This window comes from Dromiciops gliroides, chromosome 1 (genome assembly GCF_019393635.1).
Source record: "Dromiciops gliroides isolate mDroGli1 chromosome 1, mDroGli1.pri, whole genome shotgun sequence".
NCBI lineage: Eukaryota > Metazoa > Chordata > Mammalia > Microbiotheria > Microbiotheriidae > Dromiciops > Dromiciops gliroides.
The window spans coordinates 741,899,936-741,925,254 of NC_057861.1; the positions used below are offsets into that span (position 1 = coordinate 741,899,936).

The 25,319-nt window shown below is 49.4% G+C and overlaps 1 protein-coding gene across 20 annotated transcripts in view; it reads right to left on the reverse strand.

The window, feature by feature from the left end:
- The window catches only part of PXK (PX domain containing serine/threonine kinase like), an 86,633-nt gene that overhangs the window by 15,679 nt on the left and 45,635 nt on the right, over positions 1–25,319 (reverse strand). For all 20 annotated transcript variants that reach the window (XM_043977701.1, XM_043977700.1, XM_043977719.1 and 17 more), the window contains exons 5-16: positions 19,443–19,520; positions 17,906–17,979; positions 16,977–17,051; positions 13,964–14,068; positions 12,223–12,324; positions 9,951–10,112; positions 9,111–9,228; positions 7,299–7,377; positions 5,606–5,654; positions 4,495–4,572; positions 1,949–2,035; positions 984–1,053 (exon numbers count right to left, since the gene is read on the reverse strand). In XM_043977701.1, coding sequence (XP_043833636.1) covers positions 984–1,053; positions 1,949–2,035; positions 4,495–4,572; positions 5,606–5,654; positions 7,299–7,377; positions 9,111–9,228; positions 9,951–10,112; positions 12,223–12,324; positions 13,964–14,068; positions 16,977–17,051; positions 17,906–17,979; positions 19,443–19,520 — 1,077 coding nt within the window. The remainder of the gene's footprint in view (positions 1–983; positions 1,054–1,948; positions 2,036–4,494; positions 4,573–5,605; positions 5,655–7,298; positions 7,378–9,110; positions 9,229–9,950; positions 10,113–12,222; positions 12,325–13,963; positions 14,069–16,976; positions 17,052–17,905; positions 17,980–19,442; positions 19,521–25,319) is intronic.

Sequence of the window (25,319 nt, forward strand, 5' to 3'; positions counted from 1 at the left end):
TGGCCCTAGAATTTCTTTCATCAGACCAACTGCTCCTTCTTGGTCACTACTCCTTGACTTGGGTTGTTTCCCCCATTAGAATGTCAACTCTTCAAGGGCAAGGACTTGTCCTTGGTTTTGTATTTGTACGCTCAACACTTAGTATGGTGGTCGGCACATAGGAAGCATTTAGAAAATAATTTTTCTCTCATTCATTCATTTAGTCATCCATCTGTCTGTCCATCCATCTGTCTATCCATCTGCCCTTCTGTCCAATTTTGGGCAATTTCCAGTAGCCTGTGCCACTGAGGATGCTATTTCTTCCTGTACCAACAGTCACTCCTGAGGTGATACCAATGGATGGGAGAAACCATCATGGCACCTGATCAGAATGCAACTGCATAAAAAAAAGTTCTTCCGCAGAGCCCCAGTGTGGGTGATGCGGGCCATGCAAGCACGGTTTCCATTTGGTTTTAACAGGGAAGGTGCCTTTTCCTGGGGCAGGATGCTACAGTAAATCCTCGGTGATTCAGGGGATATCACCCGTCCCTCACCTATGTCTCCATCTGAGTCCTATCTTTGGGTTGCCCCCCTTTTCCTGACCTCACTGCTCTTTAAGGACACGTAACGATTCTCCTTGTTCACACTGACAAGATCCCCATTTCCTGTGCTTTGTACATTCTTCCTCCACTGTATCTGAGGAAGCCTTAGGTCAACAAGCCCCCCTCCTTCCCAGACTCGGCGTGAGAAAACCAGCCGTGCTATATCCTTACACTCAACCATAGATCCTCTCGGCAAAGCTCTATTTTGGCTGACCGACTCTTCAGATCGGGTTACATGCTGAAGAACTTTGCTCACTGTGTGAGAAAAGGCTTACGTGACTATTCAAATCTGTGTCGGGCCTGAATCTGTCACTCCTCCATCTTTAGAAATGAGAGCGCCAGAGAGGCCTTGGTGGGCTAGTGAGCTCCCCTCCTCCTCTGGGTTCAATCTGAACAAGTTACCTGAATTATTGGAGTTGCTGTACTTGGCCGACTGTTCTTCACTGCCTTCAAATGCAGAGCGTTTTGATTTCTTTAAAAAAAAAAAAGATAGCAGGAAAAGGGAAGGAATGAGTCAACAGGCTGAAGCGGGTGCAGATTTAAAATAGACAAGGTCCTATGTGGCCGCACACATAGGCGTCTGGACTTGGGAGTCAGCTTTACAAAGTCTGAAATTTAAGAACATCTTGGAAGATCAAGCTGCGTCAATTGATGCATTTTTTTAAACCCAAAAGCAAAGCGTATAAATAGTAGGAAAAAATGTAATTTCCAAGTAAAATTCCACTAGTTTTTGCATTGACTGAGGCACCTGGTCTGTCCTAACATGGGGTCTGTGAATGTTTTGGGGTTTTTTTTAACATGATTATTTGTGTGTGTTTTGAAAACACACGACAACGTGTATATATTTCAGTATAATTGGTTTCCTTTGTAATCATGTGGATTTTATTTTGTGTACTTAAAAGAGACTCTGAGGTGGGTGAGGTCACATGCACAAAGGTAAAAATCCTAACCCTTCATTTTAGGGATCGGCAAGCAGACGCCGAGGGAAAGTGACTTCTCTAGTGTCGTAAGGGGCAGGGACAGGGGCAGGATTTGAACCCGGGTCCTCTGTCTCCACACCCAGCACTCTTCCTTTCTATCCAACTGTCCCTCTTTATAGTTCCACGGGAAGCTAAGGATAAGATTCTCACGAGGTGAGAAGGATCTGCTGACATATCAATACACACGGGCGATCTAAGGGTGAACGACAGAGGGATGGGATCAGGAATGAGAGCCTGTTTCCTGTAGATTACATGTAGTTTGTAAAAAAGAAATGCTGCACACTAGGGCTTCTGGGTCGCCCTAGCACCTCTGCCACCGGCTTGCCCAGAAGGCCGCCGTCCCCAGAGGAGGCACTTCCTTCCCCGCACCGCCCACTCCCTCCTCACCTTCCGGGCTAAGATCTTGCGTTTCCTCCTCTCTTCCTCAGAGCCGTGGTGGGACTTGGCTCTTGTCAATCTGCGGTGCTGGTGAATCTTTAAAAAATAACAACCCCAGGGATCAGGCCCGTCCTGCACAGGAGGGATCCCCTCTGCCGGCCTTCGGTTCTGTCCCACGGATGGACGCCCCTTTCCAAGCCCCTATGGCCCTGGAGGTTGTCTCAGGTCAGCAACATTTGTTAAGCTCCTGCTGGGGACTGGGGAAGGGAGGCCTGGACAGGGCCCAGGCTCTCCCTGGTCTTGGGGGCCCCAGGAGAAGGAAACACCTTCTACCGAGGTGGGCCAGCTTCTCTCTGCAGTCTTAGGGAACAGAGGAGTGGGGGCCACACTGTTCATAAGGCTCCCTGCAGGCCCTGTGAGGCCTCAGAAAAACCCCTCATTTGTAGCTGTCTTTTCATGATTAGACAGGAACTACACTTGAACCTGGTTCAGACCCCGCTCCAACTCCTCTGGCCTAGAGCAATGAGAGGGTCGGGGACCTGCCCAGGGTCAGTATGGCCCAGGTCTTCCAGGCACCGAGGCTGGCCCTCGGTTCTTCGCACTGTGTTTGCTGCCTCTTAGGGGCTGAGGATTCAGAGACAAAAATGAAAAGAGCCCCTTCCTCCAGCTTTCATTCGACCCAAGGGAAGCAGGAGGTGCTGAGAGAAGTACAGTGTATACAAAGTGATTGTGAGTGCGTGTGTGCGTGTGTGCGTGTGTGTGTGTGTGTGTGTGTGTGTGTGTATGAGAGAGAAAGAGAGAGAGAGAGAGGGAGAAGGAGAGGGAAAAGCACTAAACCAAACCCTGAGATCAGGGGAGGCCATGTGGAGGAGGGGCCCCTGGCACTGGGTCTTTAAGGGAACTGGACAAGGGGGCCCTAGGGGACAGCCCATGAGAGCACAGACAGGGGAGGGCAGGGTAGGAAGGGTATGCTGGGGGCACAGGTATGCTGGGGGCACAGGCACGTTGGCCGGAATGCAGTGCACATGGGAAAACAGGTGTGGTCAGTCTGGAAAGGTGGGCCGGGCCACCCTGGGAAGGGTTTTAAACACGCACAGGTGGGTCCCCCCTATCAGGCCTCCCGCTGCTCGGGCGTCTCTTCTGCTCCCAGGGGCCCTGCCACCAAACCCCTCGCCACCCGGCTCTCCTCGGTGACCCTGGGTCAGATACAGTCCAGGAGATACAAGGTGTGTGCCCAGCTCTTTCACCTTCTCTCACCCTCAGGTGACTTCAGCCGCTGAAATGGCTACTACTTTCACGCCCATCGAGGTGACTCCCAAATTGCTCTAACTTCCACTTCTCCCCAGCCCCTACCTCCATACTGTTATCTGCCTGCTGGCCAGGGATTCTTAACCTGGGGGGTGGGCCACAGACCCCCAAAGGATTCAGTAAAATTCAATGGGAAAAATTTGTCGACAGCTGTATTTCAATGTATTGGTTTCCTCTAAAATCCTATGTGTTATTTATGCACTTAAAACAATCCTCTGAGAAGGGGTCCATAGGCCGCACCTGACTGCCCAAGGGGCCATGGCCTAAAAAAGTAAGAACACTTGTTCTAGATAAGTGTCTTGTTGGCAAAGCAAGCTCAACACGGCCACAACTAAACCCATGCTCCCCGCCCCCCTCAATCAGTTACTCCAGCATGAACGTGTTGGTTACCGGTGCCCCCCTACTCCTAGTCACCCAGGCTTATGACCTCGGGTCATCCCTGAGCTATGGAAGCCTGGTCCTCTCCTCTTGTTCGTGCCAGTTATTTGTGGTAAGTGGCTTCACCCCATCAGATGGGAAGCTACTCAAGGACAGGGTACAAAGCTCCATCTCCCACTACAGACCTGCACAAAGGAAACGTTTGAGGCTCACTGGCTACACACATGAATGAATGAGTGGATTAGACTGGTCTTTCCTCAGCTCCAACTCCTCCTCTTTTTCCCTCTTCTCCAGGAGGGAGATACTATTCTGGGACACTCCCAGCTCCACCCTCCACTCTCTAGATGTCTCCACCCCCTCAGACAGTGCTGCCCAGAGGCCACTATTCTGATGGGTGAACCCCAAGCCTGGACCACCGTTTTAAGCCCAGATCACACTCACTTCACTGCCAGCTCCCCTTCTCCACCTCCCTCACTAGTGGCCCTGACTCTGAGGATCTCTCTCCACCCCCTGCTTTCCCCTTTCTGTGTAGTTTTCTCCCATTCAAATGCCAAGTCCTTGAGGCCAGGGGGCTGTCTTATTTGCTTGTTTGTATATTCCCAGATCATAGTGAGGTGACTAAGTTTATTTAATAACTGTTCCACTCATCCACGCACCCCTCCATCCCTCTCTCCCTCTCTTACCCACCCCTCCATCCCTCTCTCCCCCCACCCACCCATCTTGAAGGTATGCAGTCCAGCATTGTGCAGGTCCAGATAGATAACTGACCATCCAGTCTAACCATTCCCACTGGCTACATCTTTCCTAAATGGGGAAAGAAAGAGGGTTTGGGGCACCATGGAAAACATGAACAACCATGAACAACTCACCAGTTTCTGCTCTTCAACCAGCCTCTTCTCTATGCATTCTTTGGCGATTTTCAACGCCTCTTTTAGCTTGGTGGGGATCTGCACAGAAAAAGAGAGAGAAAGGAGGCCCCCATCAACAATCAGGGTGAACTAAGAACCGAGCCCATTTTCCCATGCCCATTTTTCCTCCCAGAAGTATTTGTTGGCTGGGATCGAAGCAGCCACCTGAAGCATGATAAGGAAGAAGTTGCCAGTGCCACATCCAGCCCCGCCACCTCTGGCACCAACAGTGTCCTCTGCTGCCCAGCCCTTTCATCAAGAGCAGGCAAAGCGAAACAACTCAGGATCAGCGCTGTCGAGCTCCAGGGGCGTGAGAGGCCGTGAGGTCCAGCCTCCTTGTTTTGTGGCGGAGGGAACGTGCCCAAAGTTGGTCCATGAGTAAGTGGCCCAGGGAGGAACTGAACTCAGGTCCGGACCCTGCGCCCAACACTCTTTCCACTGAGCCATGATCAGTAAGTCACACCCTTATTAACTACCAAAGAGTGCCTCTCTCAAAGATTCTTCTGCCCAGGGCTCCTACAAGCTACTGCTCAGAGTCTCAGCCACAACCCTTCCTGGAGAGCAAGCTAAGCAAAGCACAACTGAAGGAACGATAAGGTCCTCTAGGCCAAGCTAAGAACCAGAGAAGGGCTCCAAGAATCAGACTGTGAACCTGATTAACTCAATGTATATAGCCTAGAAAATGGGTACATAGAGCCACTGGTCAGGAACACTGAGGCCCATTCGCTGTTAAAGCCTGATGATCTGTGTAGCCAGGAGTGTAAGGGCTGGGGGGAGGAGAAAGCAAGCAGGCAAACACACTCCTAGGAAACGATGGGGTGTCTGAGGGTTCCTGGGGAACTGACTTCCTTGGCAGATAATTCATGTCTTTTCCGAGTTGATCCACTGGAGAAAATCCCTTTCCTTTGCAGTTTGCAGTAGGAAGACTTTCCTAACTCAAAGGACCTCCTTAAAGGTCCCCAGAACCTCTCCAGCTGTATTCAGCACCCCAGCTTTCTTTTTTTTGGCCCCCGAGAGGTGCCAAGCCCACAACAAGTCCCCAACCACCAAATCACACGAGGTCCCCGCTTACCTTAAACTGCGGCTTCTCCAAACTGGTTAAAAACACGTCACTGAATAGTCTGCAGAAACAGAACAAGATCCTTTAAAGTCAGTTCACAACCAAGCAGATGAGGACATTCAGAGGGACCTCTCAGATCTTTTCTCTTTTGGTCTGCATCTGTGATTTGGCTGGTATTGGGAACTCCCCAAGAGCAAAGGCCTGTGGCCTGACCAGGGGCATCTTCAGAGGCATGGAAAGGGAACTGCCGGGTGTGGAATCTAGCAGCCAAACCCCCCCCCCCTTAAGAAAAGCAGATCCCAAGTGGGACACCTTCCCGCAGAACGGCTGCCTGCTGCCGGGTGGGCAGGAGTCTCAACCCCAGTGACACAAGTTACTGAAAATAACACAAGGAATTCTGAAATCCCCAGAGGTCAGGGCTTCAAGGGGCCAGGATTCCCTTTCCTGTGTGTGTGTGCGTGTGTGCGCGTGCACGCGCATTTGTGCATGTGTGTATGCAAGTATCTGTGTGTATGCATGCAGGTGTCCATGTGTCTGTGTCTGTGTGTCCTTGTGTGTGTGCACGCCCGTGCTATGAGCACCAGAGTGTTTCACTTGCCTAATTTCCCCCGTGTGTCCCCAGGCACTGGTGGGATTGGCTTGGGGAGGATGAGAGGATCTCAGCTGACATGTGACCAGCCCCTGCTCCAGGCAAACATGGGCCACAATTATGTGAAGAGAAAGGACCTGGATTTGGTCTTTCCAAATGGCTTCCAGAGAGAAGACCCCTTGGGCTGGGAGCGGGGATGGTTTTTACAGCCAGGTCATTTCCCTCCTTATAGCAGGAGGGGGAGCAGGGGAAGGTCCTGAGAGTTTGAAAAGCCATAGTTCAGGGCCTAGAATACATTTTCCCATGGAAACAATGTCATAAACAGTGGTTATGCCCCGAGGACAGCTCATGTAACCCACGTACCCCACAGCTGCCTTTCCCTCCCACCTATGCCCCAACGTGAGGATGACTGCAGAGGGCCCTGATCCAGGGAACCCTTACACCCATCCAGCTCTCTGTGGGGCTCCATGAAGGGCCTATATGTGCCTGTCATATGCCACCATGTGCCAGGCACTGTGCCGAGTGTGGGTCCCCACCCTTCAGAGGTTCACTCCAAAGGAGAAGGCACAGGGACAGCGAGGAGGTAGCTCTTGGGGGCTGGGGCTCTAGCAGATGGACAGCCCAGGAAGGGTCTCCTGTAGAAACACACTCCTAGCTCCATCTGTGGACGCCAGGACAGCAGTAGAGGAGTCGGGGCTGCCTCCGAATTGGCAGGGATGGGGACCAAAGCAGAAGGGGAATGCCGCCATTGGCCGGAGGCCAGGGGAGCGAGAGGGCCTGGGTTTGGGGGAGGGGTCAGTGTTCCCGGCCCCAGCAACCTGTCAGCCACGTTTGCCTGAGGGGGCAGGGCACTCACCAGGGCCGGTCACGACCAGGTATTTGATCAAGGGAGAAGGGAAGAGGTCAGGGCTCTTGGGACAAGACATGGGACCCTCATCCTTGTTCTCCCTCTCTGAGATATCACGCTGAAAGCTCTTAGTAAGCCAGAAGGCATGGCAGAAATATGGCTGCTCACACACACACACACACACACACACACACACACACACACACACACACACACACACACACACCAGAGAGATCTCCCCAGCCCCCCAACAGGCCCCCTGGACTTACGGCATCTGTAAGAGGCGGGAGACGGTGGGCATGCCATTCTTACAGGCTTCCTGAGACAGCAGGGTTTCTAGCACGGCCACTGGAAACCAAGAGACACACCATTCAGTTACACAGAATGCACTGGCAAAGCCACCGCCACCATCTGATGAGTCTCTGCTGGCTGATCAATACTGTGTCAAAACTTCACGCACACACAGATGGTGCCAACTTGGGGAGAGAAACTTTGGCAGCCCTCAGCATCGGCACTGGGGGAGGTAAAACAGAGCGTCTGGAGACCACACGCTGAGACGAGGCAACGGTTTAATGTCAGAAATAAGTTTCCAAAGTGTAAGAGGGGAGAGGAATCCAAGACTCCATTCACAAAAACCATGCATTCCTTTCAAAGCAGAAGTCAATATGATCCTGTTGTGAGCTCTAAACGCATCTGAGAAGCCTGGCTGCCTCACCGCCACATGATGCCCAAGGAGGCCTAAGGTGAGACCAATGGCCAGCTTAGGATCCAAAGGTCTTTGTAAGCCTCAGGTATTGGAAATGGAGATAACCATCAGGACCATGACCACTCACTCTAAGGCTCACAAAGTACTTGTCCTTCTCGTCTGATCTGGCAATAGATATGAGAGGTGAGCATTCCAGGCACAGGTGTCGTCCCCATTCCCAGAATGCACTCACCCCCCCCCCCAATCCCTGATGTCCTTCAAAGGTCAGCTCAAGCTGTTGTTCTTGCCTCCCCTCCCAAGATGTCTTATTTCAGCTTTGTTGGTGATGGAAGGGAAAGCTAGGAAGAGATGGATGACAGAAAGAGACCAAAAGGCAAGAAGATTAAGACAGAGGCAGACACAAATGCACAGGAAGATAGACAGATGCAGTTAGATGATGGATGGATGGGTAGGTAGATAGAGAGATATATATATATATATAGAGAGAGAGAGGGATAGATAGATAGATAGATAGATAGATAGATAGATAGATAGATAGATAGATACATGGATGGATAGATAGATAGATAGATAGATAGATAGATAGATAGATAGATAGATAGATAGATAGATAGATGGATGGATGGATGGATGGATAGATAGATAGATAGATAGATAGATAGATAGATAGATAGATAGATAGATAGATACATGGATGGATAGATAGATAGATAGATAGATAGATAGATAGATAGATAGATAGATAGATAGATAGATAGATAGATGATGGATGGATGGATGTCTCCCCTTACTCATCAAGGGCAGGGACTGCTTCGTTTCTGTCTAGGCAACCCCAGTGCCTAGCACAGCGGGCCACATTATAGGTGCCTAATAAATGCTGGCTGGTTGGTTGAGTAACCCCATTTTACTATGAGGAAGTTGAGGATTAGACAGGGATAGTGACTGGCCCAGTGTTACCGGGATGGTACGCAGCAGAGCCAGCATCTGAAGCCAGGTCATGTCTCCAGATGCAGGGCCTCTCTCATCTCCTATACTGCCCATCTGAATGGGGCCATCTGAGATCCGCTTTGGCTCAGATGCCATCACCCGTGCCCAGGCATGACCCCGGGATCGCAGCAACTTTCTCCCACAACTCTAGCACTATTTCAGACTGTGGTGCAAACACTTTAGCAGGTGTGCAGAGTCTGGATTTTCCCCTGGCCATTTCAGGGGATACCTAAATTCAAGGCAGCTGAAAGGCTGTAAATGTTTCAGGTGTCTCAGTTGAAGAGCAAGATCGCCCCAACTGGGCTCTCTGTTTGGACAGTGAGAAGGAAGTATGTGGGCATGTAAACCACAGGTGAAGCCGGAAAGACAAGTCTGAGAGCATACTGACCCACAGCCTCGGATGGCGCAGGTGGGAACGTGTCCACTGGGACCGAGTCTGGAGGCCGACCGTAGGTCATTTCATAAAGTAAGTGTCCGAAGCAATGGACGTCCACACTTTCTAACGTCTGTGGGAAAATAGAACAGAACACGGCCATTCGTGGCAGGAGAAATGCAAGGTTCAATCTCCAAGCTTCCCTTGGCCTCCATACTCAGGCTTCACCAACCGTTCTGTATAACAAATGAATCACACCAACAGGCGGGTGACAAATGCCAGGAAGGCACCAAGTCAGATTAGGGCTCACTCTGCGTGGTCTGTGTCTCCCCAGCATCCCTCACCTGCCACCCTAACCAGCAGAGATGCCGCTTGGCTCCCAGAGGACAAGCAGCTGTCGTGAGCCCCGGAGCAGACCCCTGCGAGCTCCCCTTGAGCCACGAGGAAAGGGAAGTGCCCAAAGGCAGGCCTCGGTCTCCTGCCTGAGTCCTCAGGGCTCTTCCCACAGCACCAAACTGCTTTAGCTCTCTCAGGTGAGCCTGTCCTGGCCAAAACATTTCACGTTCCCCAAATGTCTCCCCCGCAATCCCGTGTCCTGCCGTGGTGACGAGAACACATCTCTCTCTTGGGACAGCTAAGTGGTGCAGTGGATAGAGCACTGGCCCTGAATTCACGAGGACCAGAGTTCAAATTCGGTCTCAGACACTTAACACTTACTAGCTGTGTGACCCTGGGCAAGTCACTTAACCCCAATTGCCTCACTTAAAAAAAAAAAAAAGAAAGAAAGAAAGAAAGAGAGAACACATCTCTCTCCTCTGAAACACTCCTCCCCTGCTAGCACCGTGGGCCACTTACGTTAATTTTCCTAAATTGTGAGAAGTAGGACCGGTAGAAGGAAGGGAGCCCCAACAAGGAGTTCTCGAGGTCCAGCAGTTGGCAGGTGTCTCCCTCCAGCATCACATTGGAAGCATGCAGATGTCCGTAAGGAAACCCCTTCTCGTGGAGGAATCTTACTGCCTAAATAAGGCAAGACACAAAGTGGGATCACACATCACCTTGCCTGCACAAAGCCGTTTGATCTCGCAAAGCTGTTAAAATGAGGGTTACATGCATTGATTTTTTTTTGGGGGGGGCAGGGCAATAAGGGTTAAGTGACTTGCCCAGGGTCACACAGCTACTAAGTGTCAAGTGTCTGAGGCCAGATTTGAACTCAGGTCCTCCTGAATCCAGGGCCGGTGCTTTATCACTGCACCACCTAGCTGCCTCTGGTTACATGCATTTATAATCTGTTCCTCCCTTGCCTCTCTCCCTGCACACAGATATAAAACTGTCAAATGTTTTTGACTTTTATAAAAAATCCTTCCAGGCCACAGCATGCCAGTGCTGGAAGGGCCCCACAGAGACCACCTAAGCCAATGGTGTCAAATTCAGGTGGAAACAGGGTCCGCTAGGCCCTGCATAAAGATCCCTGCAGGCCAAACACTGTCTTAGAAAGCCGCATTTCCACATTACCCGTGTTCTACTGTGTTCTTAGTGACCTTGTTAAATGTTTCCCAATTCGATTTTAGTCTGATTCGGTGCTCTGGGCTGTCATGCGTTTGACATCTCTGGTCTAAGTCATGTCTGACAGAGAATGCCTTCTGCAACATCCCCCCAAAGTGGCAGCGGACCAGTCTGGGAAGCAAAACCTCTAGTGAGGGGGAACCTACTGTTTTCCAAGGCAGCTCAGCCCATTTTAGAATAGCTCTAAGGATCAGCAGGCTTCTCTGTACTTCAGGTCAAAGACTAACTCTATGCCCCCATCCCCACTGTTCCAGGCCCGCCTTCACAAGGCAAGTTCTCGTCTCTCTGCCCTGGAACAATTCTTCAGACACTTGAACGTGACTCTAAGATATTCCTTCTTGTCCTTCTCATCCTCAGTCCTTCCGCTGCCCCTGGGAAGGGATGGTCTTACAGACTCTTGCCATCCTGGACACCTTCTGATTTGTCAGACGTTAATAAAGACTTGTTTGAAAAATAAAATAAAGATTTGTTTGAAGTCGACCTAATTTTTGTTGTTGTTGTTGTTACAAGGGAAGGCTTATTGAGGGAGAGGAAAAATAATTATAATGAAAATAACTGTAATGTAAAATAAGAGACGTCAATAAAACTTAAAAAAGATGTAAAAAGTCAACACATTTTGAAACAAAAATCAAACAGCACCTGGGAAGGCAATACCAGCACCATCTCTGTCGATTCCCTTGAAGAGAAATGACAATGAATTCTCCCATGAAGTAAAGAGCTAAGTTCTCTAAAGAACTGGGATAAAGAGGCGTCTTTATGGGAGTAGTAGACTCCAGTGTAGACGTGAGGTATCATCTGCCGTTCTCTGCGGTCTCTTTTGTGTCCTCTATGTTCGAAACAAGTTAAGAATCTCAATATTCTCCAAAAGAATCTAAGATGGGCGAGGAGGAAGATGGTCTTCTGACCAGTTTGCACATATGAAGAGCCACATTCCAAGACCAAGACAGCCCGTACCGAGCTCCAAATTCATGGGAAAATCCAACCACTTTGTGTTCATCTATTTGGAAAAGTCCATACAGAGTAGCGGCCAAGCCCGGCGGCCAAGCCTGCCTAGGCCTTGGAGGCCCCTAAGATGAACCGATAAGTCCTGGGTGGGTGAGAAGAAGCCATTTCATGCTTTTTGCAACTTCTTCACACTAATGTAGAAGAGCCTCCAGATGATGGGAAATGAAGACAAAAAGGAAGAAATCATGGCCATAAATATGCCCGAGTACTGCATCTCCTGAAAGTCAGGTACCATAATCGGTGTCTACCACTTGTCAGCAATGACACAATTAAGCAAGTTAAGAAAATTTTAAATTAATTGCTGCCTTTGTTTCAGACATCTGCTTTTGTGACTTGCCCAAAGTCATACGGTTATGAAGTAGCAGAGATGCAATGTGGACTCTAGGCCTTCCGAGTCACCTCCCAGGATTCTTCCCATTTTAGCTTAAACTAACTCGTTCTGCCCCTACCTGGACACTTCTGTACAGGATGGTGTGCCCCTCACGAGAGCAAAGGGAGTATGGGGGCGGAGAACACATAAATTCCACTATGTTTTAAGTGAAAATTAGATACTCCTCACCTCTAATATCTGTCGTCCAAATGTTTTTATTTGCTGGAGCTCAAGGCCCTGAATTTTCTTGGGGTGGCAGTATTTCTTCAGGAACGGGTCTTTTGGTTTTGCCTTTGAAAAAGACCAAACAAGAGATACCACCTTACCCGGCTGAACTGGCAAGAAGCCAACAAAGGATCAAGGTCAACATCAGAAGGAAACAGGGAGAACAGGTGCTTTTTTGTTGTTGTTTTTTAGTGAGGCAATTGGGGTTAAGTGACTTGCCCAGGGTCACACAGCTAGTAAGTGTTAAGTGTCTGAGGCTGGATTTGAACTCAGGTACTCCTGATTTCAGGGCCGGTGCTCTATCCACTGCACCACCTAGCTGCCCCTAGAACAGGTGCTTTTTACATAATCGACAGAAAGCGGGAACTTCTGGAGAGCAGAGAGCACTAGAGAATGCCACAGACTCCTGGGAGACCCTGAGCAGCAGCCCTGTGCTCGACCTGTCAAGGGAAGGAAATGAGTCTGCACCGGCCTGAACACAACCCTTTCTTTGCAGTGTTTGTCAAAGCCGGGAGCCACCTCTCTGTCCGGCGGGTGGAGGGCCGCTCAGCAAATCGTGTCTACTGGTGGCATGTGATGGGCCGGTGCTATCAGCGGCATGTGGGAAGACTACAAGGCCATATTTGGACTCTGGGAATATGAGGAGTGATGAAAACCAGACTGCTCACCCACACACGGGCTGGCAACTCTTCAGTGGGTGCCAGGCAACCTATTTTTTTTTTTTGGATTGTTTGGTTATTAGGTTTTATTTTGCTTAAATGTGGGGCACTGTATTAATTTTCCTCCTCTTCACTAATTAAAATAAGCCCGGCTCCAACAAGAGGGGTTGGGCTGAAGAGTTCCCCCCCATATTTGGCTCCACTATTGGTTAACTCGGGTCTATTGTAAACGTTGTATTTGTCATTACCAAGAGTCAATTGTCAAAAGCATCAGGAATTCAGTCCTGAGACCAGGCTGGAGAACAGAGGAAAGAGCAGCTCTTGGCCATTTATTTGGCTTCTGGAATCAGAACCTCATGATGTAACGAGGAGAAAGAGGCATGTTTTTATTTCATTCTCAAGTTCATCCGAGGAGGGTGACATGCCCCCCCACCCCCCCCACTCACACACACACACACACACACACACACACACACACACACACACTCGAGCTCGCGCTCGGCTATAGGCTTGGGCTGGTGCCTTACCACCTACAGAACATGCATCTCATCTGCCAGGTGACAATTTGTCATGTCATGAAACATGGCACTTCTGTGTCTGCGGGGGGTGGGGGGGAAGGAAGAGCAGCAGAGAGCAGAGGGCCAAAGAGGGAAGGAAATATTCTTGAAACAACTGTCATTTTTCTATGCTGAAATCCAAAGAGGTCTGGGTCCTCCACCATCCAACTGCCAGTCCAAAGGCCCTGCCTCTAAAGTGAAGGTCAGTTGGACAAATCAGACACTCAACAACTCTCGTTAATTAGTTGTGAACTTGGACTTTAAGTAACAGCAGTAACAAATCTCTCTTGGAGGCTGCTTTAAAGTTTACAAAACGTTCTACCTCTATCATCTCATGGGATCCTCGAGAGAACCTTGCAGAGCAAGAATGATATCCCCACTTTGCAGATGAGAAGACTGAGTCCCAGAGAGGCTGCCCCGCAATAGCGTGACCTCAGTAATGCCATTTGTCATTTCCTGCCAAGCCCCCACCCGGGGTTGTCCAAATACCTTGTAGATGAGGTCCTTCAGCGTTCCTTTCTCATTAAAGGCCCTAATGACCAAGGCGGAGGATTCACTGGCTGTGGCGAAGGTGACTCGGTAGATGTGTGGGTGCTGCCAAGACAAAGAGCACACGTGAGCTGTGTTTGGGTAGTTGCCAGTCCAGCCCAACGCCCCGCATCTGCCTTCCTCATCTCCATCAAATTCCGCCGTCGTTGTCGGTGACACTTTTCAAGAATACCCTCCACTCTTTGTAATCAATTTGATCACCAAGCACTCGTTGAGCACCTCCTGCATGCTGGGTTCTGAGGCGCCAGAGACAACACGCTCCCTGACCTCCAGGTGCTTCCATAACACCCCCCATTTGCCCATTGGACCACCCCGAGCCTAAGCCTTTATGACGTCCTCCCGTGGAACATCCTCTCCCTGGCAGCTTGTTTGTGCAGAAAAAAAGGAACTGATTCCCTTCAACAAGCACTTAGTAAGCACCTACTCTATGCCAGGCTGGGGAGAATGCCCATGAAGCACGTGGCAGAGCCAGATGTCTAAGGGAAAGTGCTTCCCTCTGTAGATAAGAGTGACCAAGCCACCTGGGGAGGGTAATGCAGCAAGGGCTGCACCAGGTACCCGCTCCCCCATGAACAATTCAGGAGAACCCGGAGCAGCCTGGGGAGCCAAGTCTTCCCTCTGCTCCTCCATGCCATCCCCCAGCCTCAGAGGAAGCAGAGCAGGGCCTGCTCCTGCTCCCAATGGGTTGGTGACCCCCGCCTCTGCTCGGGCCAACCAGGCAGGGTCACAGACAAGGCTTGGCTGCTCCATAGAGCAGACTCCCTTGGGCAGGTGGGCAGGCCCTCCCAAAGGCTTCATGCCCTTCCTCTTGGAGGTGCCACAGGGGACAACTTGCACCATGCCAGGCCAGGGAGAGAGGGCACTAAGGAAGCAGGTCCCCAGAGAATGAGCTACAAAGAATCCCTGGGAGACCCAGAACCCCAGTGTGGTTAGAAGGAAACAGCCCCGTCTAAGGACGAAAGGAGAATTCAGGGCTAGGGAATGGATGGAACAGCTTAAAGGAGGGGAAGGGGGTATCGCTCGGGACACGACCCTAACATCTGACCGAGGAAGCAAAGACAGAGGGACCCCGTGTCTCCCCTCTGCTCCTCTCCTAGTATGAGTGCCTCCCTCCATCCTTAAAATGGCCTCCATCTGGGGGTCACACAAGCAATCACATTCACTCTCCCCACCCCCTTCACCCCAATTTAGTTTTCTGCCCGGCCCCGGCCCCTGCTAGGCAGGACCACACCAAGCTGTCTTGCTCTGCCCCCCACCCCAAGAACAGGGACAGCTTAGCAAGGCTTCAAGGCCACCTGCCCTCCCCGGTTGTGCCCCTGTGCTAGCCACCTGCTCGCTCCAGCCCTAAGCTGGCAGGAAATGTTTTTTTTCCTCTTAGGTCACCTGGCTGACAGAGGAACATTGTCAGTCAATCGATCTCACCCTTTCATGGCTGGTATTAAGAAATAAAGCTTCGCTATTTGATTTCTACCCAAAATTAGTGAACTGTGGCCCTTTGATCATGACAGGCTCAAGCAGTTTTGGGAAAAAATTGCCAGGATATAGCATAAAGTGTAAGTGTGTAAATGATGTTACTATTAGACAACTCCATCAATCTTCCCTCCCTGCAGGAGTCAATGAATCCAACCCAACAGACACCCAGGACGGGCCAAGAACGGTGTGCTTCCAGCCCGGGACACAGGGTCGAGAGCAGAATGATGCCCACCCTTAACAAGCACAGCTCCCACTGTGTCTGTGGAGGGGTAAGTACAGAAAACAGGCAGCACTTTGGAAGGGCTGGGCCTCTTATTCCAAGAGGTGAAGCAGAGGGGAAGGAGGGCATTCTGGGAGTGGGAGACGACCCATCTATAAACATGGATATGGGTGATGGAATGGGAGGGGGTATAGAAGGCATGGGGGCAGGAGGTGGAGATGGGGGGGCAGGGGGGGAAGTGAGGCTAGGCCAAGACTTTGGTTGACTTTCAAGGCCAAAGAGTCTGAAATTTAACCGAGACGCACCAGGATGCTCCCGGCACACCTGAAGCAGGTGTGACATAGGCAGGCAGTCACACAGGCAAAGCCCCTGGGCCTAATTCAACCCCTATACTAACAGGGGAAGCGGGGGAGCAGAGGCTTCGGGGTTTAGAACCACACCCACTGAAGGAATCTGGCTGCAGAGAACAGCCCTTGGGAAATAACCCATCCAAGGACAGACAATGTTCCGCTCTGCACCGCTTACTCACCCACCAACACCATTAAAAACTTGGTTTTCTGCCTCATCAAAACGGCTTCTACGCATCCAAATAGCAGGCAGGCCCCAGCAATGGAAAAGCTGACAGCGGCACTAAAGGTCACTTTATTCCCTGACTCATTTTAAAGTGAAGCCCAGGAGTCACGGGCAGGAAAGGCCAGCAGCGCTAACTGGGGGCCTGGATGAGTTCACAGGCTGACGACTCCCTTCCCCATCCCGCCCCCCCCCCCCATCTCCAGAGGTAATTGGCAACGTGTTCTCAAGTGCCTGGGTTATCAATGGCTGACTCTCGGTTCATACCAGGATCCCATGACGACCCCCACCCAAGAAACCTCTGTCCTTGCCAAGTCTATCAGAGGTGGGTCTCTCTGCTCCCTCCTAGGCTTGTCCCCATCAGGTACAAGGAAGAGATGAGGCTGGCTTTGCAATCAGGCTCTTCGGGGGCTCACCAGTGTTTGCTGAAAATGAAAAATGGGCACTGACCCTAGAGCAGGTTCCCTCCGCCTGGCGTTGGTCGATTGCTTTGGGTTTGGACCCAGAAGCCAGATCATTTGATCTTCCCTAGATTTCCAATTGAAAGGCTTCTAGCCCTCTTCTCCTAATAACCTGGAGGTTATCTGCAGGCCCTGCTGTCCAAGGGCAAAGATCCAGAGATTCCTGCCCTGCCTGCCTGGGAATTTAGTACCAGCTGCTTAGGGAGGCAGAGAGGCACTAACTACTCACCGAGCAAGAAGGAAGGAGCTTGACTATGCACTGAAAATCCTTGTCTGACAGGTACTTGTCAGGGCCGAGGTCAGCCTGGAAGGGAAGAGAACACGAAAACATCTGAGCACTTCCAGGGGCAAGGAGCAGAAGGAGGTGCCCACTGGGACCCAGCTTTTATGATCTGTCTCCCACTCGATTCACATGACCCGGAGGATGGAAAGATCGATGGCAGAGTGGCATCACTGAAAAAGCCCCCTGGGGGAACCACTTCCCCTTCCCATCACCAGGGAGTTGGCCAAAGAGAGTTACTGTGGTTACTCCTCCGAAGCCTGGTCAACAGTTAGGTAGCACTTGAAGGCACTAAGACTTCGGGCATAGCCTGGGTTATCTCATTTGATCCTCACAACAACCCTAGGAGGCAGGTGCTGTACGGCAGGTGACCGGGCCTGGGTCACAGCTAAGAAGTGCAAAAGGAAGTAGGGTACAGGGGGAAGAGCCTGTGGTTCCCACTGCCAAACCTGCCCCTTTAGACAACTGTGTGATCTTGCGCTCGGCGCTTCCACTCCTGGAGCCTCCATTTCCTCAATGGTAAAAGGAGGAAGCTGGCGAGATGACTGCTAAGGCCCCTTCCAGTTGGATCCCAATCTATAGACTTAACGTCTGGGCTCTTAAACCTCCAGGGAACAACGTGGGTCATGGGTCTGAGGCGGATTTTCAAAATTTTACTTGCAGAAAGCACATGTCGCTTTGCAAATAAGATAAGGATGATGTGAAATATTCCATAAATAAATGGACAAACAACTTCCTTTGACTTCTAGGGGCTGAAAAAGCCCGAATGAATAAACAGATGGCATCATGTCCAAAGACAAGATGGCGTCCTTGTTGAGCCTCCAAAAACCCCATCGTTCTTGAAGACCCAGAAAGAGCCATGACCGACCCCCGCGTACCCAGCTTAACACGAGGCGCTCTTTCGGCTGGTTCTTAATCTTCATTAAGAAATACCTCTTCCGTATCCTCCAACCTGGCACAAGAGCAGAGGCACCATCAACAAGGCAGTTTTTTAAAAGAGAAAGAAGCATAGACATGATCAAAACGATAACATTCTGGTATTTGGGGTATGAGTTAATGCTGATTTTATTTCCTCAATAATGACATTTCTTTAAAAGAGGAAGGTCCTTGGTTTTAGCTAGAACTACCAGGACACCCAATAAGGCAATTACAAGATCTCGTTAGCGGTTTGGGGGCTCAGTTAAGGGCACTCAAAGAACAAAGAACTCTGTCTGGAGGCTCTCTGGGAATGTGCCCTTGATGGGCAGCCCCGTCCGACTGAGGTCTGGTCTAAAGCAGAGGCTGGGAATTTGTGGTCTGGGAACTTATTTTTTAAAAAATATTTGGATAAAAAATATTGTGATATTTGAAGGTATTGATAAATTTTAATTTTAATGTAACTAGTTTCCTTTCTAATCCTATGGATTTATCTTGTGCCTTTACTTAACACCACTGTTCTGAGAACAGGCTTGACCAAGCAGCCCAAGAGGTCCAGGATACACACCAGAGTCAAGAAGCCTGGCTCTAGGGGTTCCAAGATGGTGCAGTTCTGTTACCACCTACGGGCCTCCTGCAGACCTTCCCCGCCTGGGCCTGCACCCCAGCACATGTGTGCAATCTATCACTCCATGAAAGCACACGTGGTACTCGCTCCATGGGACTTGGACAATAGAGGGATATTCTCCAAACATGAAGGACTTTCATGGCTGAATGGGACTCCCCTGGGATTGACCAAGCCCAATGGCAGCCCCCTCTTTGGTCCCGGAGGCTCTTCATTTTCTGGAACCAGATCTGTGATTTCACTGGTGCAGAGAGCCCCCTCTAAGCAGTCCCAATGGGACCTACTCTGCCGCTCATAGAGTTGCCTGGGCCAACCGGCAGCCAGGTGGCACAACGGTGGTTTGAGAGTTAGACCTGGAGTGCAGAAGACCCGAGCTCAAATCTGGCCTCAGGCACTTACTAGCTGTGTGACCCTGGGCAAGTCACTTCACCTGTGTCTGCCTCCTTTTCCACAGCTATAAAATGGGGACAATGACGGCACCTACCCCCTAGGGTTGTTGTGAGGATCGAATGAGAGAATATCTATGAAGCGCTTGATAAATGCTTGTTCCCTTCCTCCTGGGGTCCTGAGAACTTACAATGACTTGCTCAGGGTCACACAGCCTCCATGTGTCAGGGGCAGGGCTTGAACCCAGGGCTTGCTGATTCTGAGGCCAACTCTGGGGAGGCAAGCCTAAAAAACTGCCCTAATATCACCCCCCTCCCAAGTTCATTCAGAAATCCCTTTGGGAGGCCAGGAGGGAGTCCCAGTGAGGGGATGCCCTTCATCAGCACAGGCTCAGTCCTGAGGATCCGAGGCCAGAGGCTTCCAAAGCAGTGTGACCATAGCACCGGTCTGGGCAGCCTCAGATGACGCTCTTCCCGTGAGCTCCTCACCTATGTCTTTCAGCGGTTCCACCACCTCCCACTTGGGTTCAGATCGAAAGAACATGGAAGCTTGCTGCAAGGCAATTTCTGCAACGACATTGAAAGGGCCATTAGTGCAACAGGTAACAAGACGCAGACACACATTTCCACGGCCCTTACTTCCTTCAGAAGCTCATAAAGCCTTGAACGTTGAGGGCGGCTCTTTATCAGGGAGTAGAACAGCTGGGCCGATCAACGTCTCTTCACAGAAAAGGAGACGGAGGTTCAGATCTACCTGGTAACTGTCTAAGCCCCTCTTCTGACTCCTTCCACAGCACCCTGCCACCTCTCTTCTAACCGAGTGTTTCAGACCAAAGAAACTCAGCTCACCAGTGAAATTCTTACGCGCTAAGCCCTTTCCATTTAAAAAGTGATAGGGGACACTGGGTGGCGCAGTGGATAAAGCACTGGCCCTGGATTCAGGAGGACCTGGAATCCGGCCTCAGACACTTGACACTTACTAGCTGTGTGACCCTGGGCAAGTCACTTAACCCTCATTTCCCCACCCCACCCCCAAAAAGTGAAATGTACTGTATACAAAATAACAGTGATATTGTGAGATGATCTGCTGTGAATGATTCAGTTATTTTCAGCAATGTAATGATCCATGACAACTCTGAAGGACTTATGAAAAATGCAATCCATCTACAGAGAGAGAACTGATGGTACTTGAATACAGATTGAAACATAATTTTGTTAGTTCCTTTATTGGAAACAAACAAACAAAAAAAAATGGTGAGCAGGATGCTATCAGAAAAACCTGGAAAGACCTACATGAACCGATGCAGAGTAAAATGTACTGTATACAAAATAACAGTAATATTGTGAGATGATCTGCTGTAAATGACTTGGTTATTTTCAATACAATGATCCAAAATAACTCTGAAGAACTTATGAAAATTGCAATCCATCTACAGAGAAAGGTCTGACAGCATCTGAAAACAGATTGAAGCATAATTTTTTTGATAGTTCCTTAATCTGAAGTTTTGTTTTTGTCAGTTTTCTTTCACAACTGGCTAATGTGGAGATGTTTTGCATGATTACTCATACATAACTTATATTGAATTACTTGAGTTGGGGGGGGGGAGTGTGAGGGAGGGAAGAAGAGAAGTTGGAACACAAAGTTTTAAAAAATCAATGTCAAAATTTGTTTTTACATGTAATTTGGAAAAATAAAATTCTAAATAAAAAAAGAGCTGAGACTCAGGGAGTGGATAAAGCACTCTGATAAGTATTTGTTAATTGTCTCAACAGGTAAGACAAGATTCATTGAAGGAAATATATGCAGAGAAAGTCGGGTGGATTATTTACAATCCATTGAATATTTATTCTTTTTTTTTTTTTTAAGGCAATGGGGGTTAAGTGACTTGCCCAGGGTCACACAGCTAGTAAGTGTCAAGTGTCTGAGGCCGGATTTGAACCCAGGTACTCCTGAATCCAGGGCCGGTGCTTTAACCACTGCGCCATCTAGCTGCCCCCTGAATATTTATTCTAATTACATAAATTGCAACGAACCACTTGGAATGTCATCAGACATGTCAGAAACCCCATAAACTTTCACAAAACAGCAAAAACCTTCCACCTACTCTAATTAATATTGGTGTGAAATGTTTCTGGTATTTTGATACTCCTATTAAATTTAAACTATCTGCTATTTTAATGCTATTTTTTATTTTATTTTTAATTCTATTTTAATTGTAAATAAATGACTTAAGTGTGAATGAGCTTTCCCAATTCAGGGAAGGATTATTCAAAGATCCCTCTGTCAAGGGACCACAGTGTGGCTGTGCACAGACCCAGGGAGTTCACTCACCTCCTAGACTACAAACAAAACCTCTTAGGCTCATTACTAATGGAGGAGGGAGGGGAATGGGAAATGATTTCTTGCCTTTGAGGGCCTGAGAAATTCAAGAAAACCCACTTTCTGTGCTGTTCGGGTATTCTACAGGACTATGCAAACAAACTGCAGCATGTTTGAGCTCCACTATAGCCTGGTGCCTTGACTGGCGGGCCTATGGGCGATATAAAATCCACAAATCTTAGTCAGGCTCTGCCATTTCCCCCTGCTGGGCTAAGCCTTGCTCTTTGTGTGATACAGGGTTGTCCTCTTTTCCTGCCTCCCCCCACTTCCCTCTTCAAAGGCAACGGAGGACAGAAGAATCACAGGCCAAGACAGAGCTCAAGAAAAACCCAGCAATCTCCCCTTTCCTCCCTCTGCCCTCCCCAAAGCCAAAGTATCTTTGGGCGAGGGACAAGTGGGTAATAGGAGCTGAAGAAAAAAGGCAGATGGCTTCAGTGGAATTTATGAAGGTCAGAAAAAACACTGTCCCCACCTCTGCCCTAGGGCAGCATCGGGTCTGACTGGAGGCCCAGCCCCATGGCCACTCCAGTGGTGGCCTTCCTCATCAATGGTCACAAGCCTTCACTAGTGTCACCCGTGTCTCGTGTCTCGATCTCCCTCGAGGGAAGGGACCACACCAACTCCCAGAAACACGCAGTAGACAGACTATTCCCCAGCCTGGGTGCTCTCAACAAATGCTGCTGCCTGGCTGCCTTCAGAGCTGATCCCAAGCCAGGAAACGCAGAGCAAGGCAGTAAATTCCATCCTGTGTCCCCCTACTGAGCTTAGGCATTCCATCTCCAAAGATGTTGGCTCCCCCAGTGGGCAAAAGTCTTTGAAAGCTAACATGTAAGCGAGCACGCCAGGGTGATTTAAAAGCAGAATGGCCTGCACAAAGCTTCCTGCCACAGGTCAGCTTAAGGCAGGCCTCAGAATTAATCTACAGAATGTTATCGCTTCTGCAAATCAAACTTGGGCCTTTAGCCACTCCCAAATTCCTGCAGGAGTTTATTCGCATGTGACAGACACACAGCTCATCTGATCCACCCCAACCCTCAGCTTGCCTCCAGGATTGGGAGTTCTGAGGGGTCAGGGAGGATGTTAGAAATATCTTAGCCCATGAAACCCAAGACACAGTGAGGCCTGAAAGAAAGGTCCAAAGTGACTAAAATATTTAGAGCAACCCTTTTTGTAGGAGCAAAGCACTTGGGGGGGGGGAGGGAGGGGGGAAGGGAAGATGCCCACTGACTGGAGAATGGCTAACCAAATTAGTACGGGAACGCATCAGAATATTGCTGTGCTACAGGAAATGACATCTACGATGAGATAAGCTTGCAAAGACTTACATGAGCTGATGCAAAGCAAACCAGGAGAAAAATACACACAAGGACCCCAGTAATGTGACCAAAGAGAACAAGAAGACAGTAGAAAGTGAATGAGATGAGATGACAATGTTCCAGCTTGGCCCCAAGGGCAGGCGAGGTAGAAGAAGGTACCTCTCCTAGCTTCTCTGTGGTGCTGGGAATTCTGGGTTTAGAATGCTGCCAGCCAGGGTCCAGGTCAGATTTTTCTATGTCTTGCTTCGTTTTACTGAAGTTTTTGCTTCTTTGTTAGGACGGAAGGATCTCTGGGGCAGCAAAGGGAAGGGGTGCGTTGGGAAATGCTGATAATTTAAAATGAAGAGAGCAATAAAGGCTCATTTAAAAACAAATAAAAAATCATAGGGATGGGGCAGCTGGGTGGCACAGTGGATAAAGCACCAGCCCTGGATTCAGGAGGACCTGAGTTCAAATCTGGCCTCAGACACTTGACACTTACTAGCTGTGTGACCCTGGGCAAGTCACTTAAGCCTCATTGCCCTGCAAAAAACAAAAACAAAGGCAAAAACTCATAGGAATGAAACGGGAGTCTGGCTGAGCAGCTGTAGGAAAAGCCCCCAAATGGAAACCTGCCCACATGGTCTCTGTGGCATTGCTGGATGAGCCAGGTTAGGGTGCCATTTAGCAAGTCCACTCACTTGAGCAGCATGAGCTGCTCCCCACACCTCTCAGTCCCAGAGGTCTGCCGACTGCCGCCCACAGGACTAGAGAAGTGTGAGATTAAAATTGGATATTAGATCATAAATCTCCCCTACTTAACTTTTCCCTTAATTTATCTCCCAGACTAGTAAATGGAAGAAGCTTCTGGTTTTCTAGATAGAGCCTTTATTGTATATAGTCACAAGGTGATGTTGATTAGAAGGATAGGAAAATAGAAATACAATACAAATCGTCTTAAGTCTAGGCTTAGTCTATATTCCTTATAAAAACTCACCAAACCGAAAAGGCCACCTTTGGAGAGAGGGAGACCATCTGTGCCGCGCCGTCAGGAGTCCCGCCTTATCCTAACCAACTGTTAAAAACTTTCATATTTTACCACATTTCCCCCCTTTGCTTCCTCAAGAAACGGAATGTTTCCTTGATGGAACACTGTGGAAGGAAATGCTTGTTAAATTTTAAGGTATTTAAGCTGCTAGAGATTTTATTTGCAGAGTATAAAGTTTGGTACAGAGAAATGATTTCACAAAATCACAATACTTTTTGAACTGGAAAGAGCCTTAAAGATCATTTGTTCCAAACTCGAAGTCATATAGCCTAACCCCAAAATGAATCAGCATCCCCTTGTGAGATTAAAATTGGATATTAGATCATAAATCTCCCCTACTTAACTTTTCCCTTAATTTATCTCCCAGACTAGTAAATGGAAGAAGCTTCTGGTTTTCTAGATAGAGCCTTTATTGTATATAGTCACAAGGTGATGTTGATTAGAAGGATAGGAAAATAGAAATACAATACAAATCGTCTTAAGTCTAGGCTTAGTCTATATTCCTTACAAAAACTCACCAAACCGAAAAGGCCACCTTTGGAGAGAGGGAGACCGTCTGTGCCGCGCCGTCAGGAGTCCCGCCTTATCCTAACCAACTGTTAAAAACTTTCATATTTTACCACAGAAGAGAATGTGGGACGTGGGAATCAGGAAGACCTGGGCTCAAATCTGTCCTCAGACACTTGCTAGCTGTGTGACCCTGGGCAAGTCACTTGAGCTCTGCTTGCCTGAGTTTCCTCAACTGTAAAATGGGGATCATTATAGCACCTCCAGCTGTTGTGAGGATCAGATGAGACGGTAACTGTAAAGCACTTAGCACGGTGCCAGGCAACAGATAACGTATGGATGCATTCTGCAAACTTTAAAGGACTATCAGGGGTCCTTTTGGGCGGGGCAGCCTTCAGAGCCTCAGCGGCTGGGCTCAAAGCCCGAAACGAGGCATGACCATGCTATTAACACCAAGCATCCTGGAAAGGAGCAGGTGCCGAGGTGTGTGTGCGCGACTGGATCCAAGAGGGAGGGAGGGCTACCGAAGCCCTTCTCAGGGGTGGCGAGGGAGGGCCAGGCCTCCAAGGATGGGGGCAGGGGACAAGGGAGGTGGAGGAGATTAGAAGACCATTTGCCGGGCTGGGTGCCGAGACAGTCAGTGGCTTATGAGGTGAGGCCGGTTACCACAGACGTGTCTGTCTCCCTCCTCTCCACCTGCAGGGGTGAGCCAGAGGCAGAGAGCAAACTCCCAGGGCTGACATTTCCTCCCAGAGGACTCAATTAACATCTCTCCAATGGAGGAAAAGACCTTACTCTGTGGCGGCCGAATCTCACAAAGACACTGTCCAAATGGTGGCTTCCAGCCACTTAAAGAGCTCGGCAGAGGTTTCCAAAGGCCCTCATTATCCCCTCCTCACAGGGCCCTGTGTCCCTGACTCTCTGCGCTGGAAAGGAAGACAGAGAAGATTTGCAGCAATAACCGAGTGGGGGGTATATGTGTATGTGGGTGGGGGTAACGTGGGTGTATATGTGGGTGCATGTGCATATGTGTGTATATGTATGGAAGGTAATTTGTGGGGGAGAGGCTTAATATGGGGGTGCGTGTGGGGGAATGTGTATGCACATGTATGTGTGTGTGGGTGTGTGGGTTTATG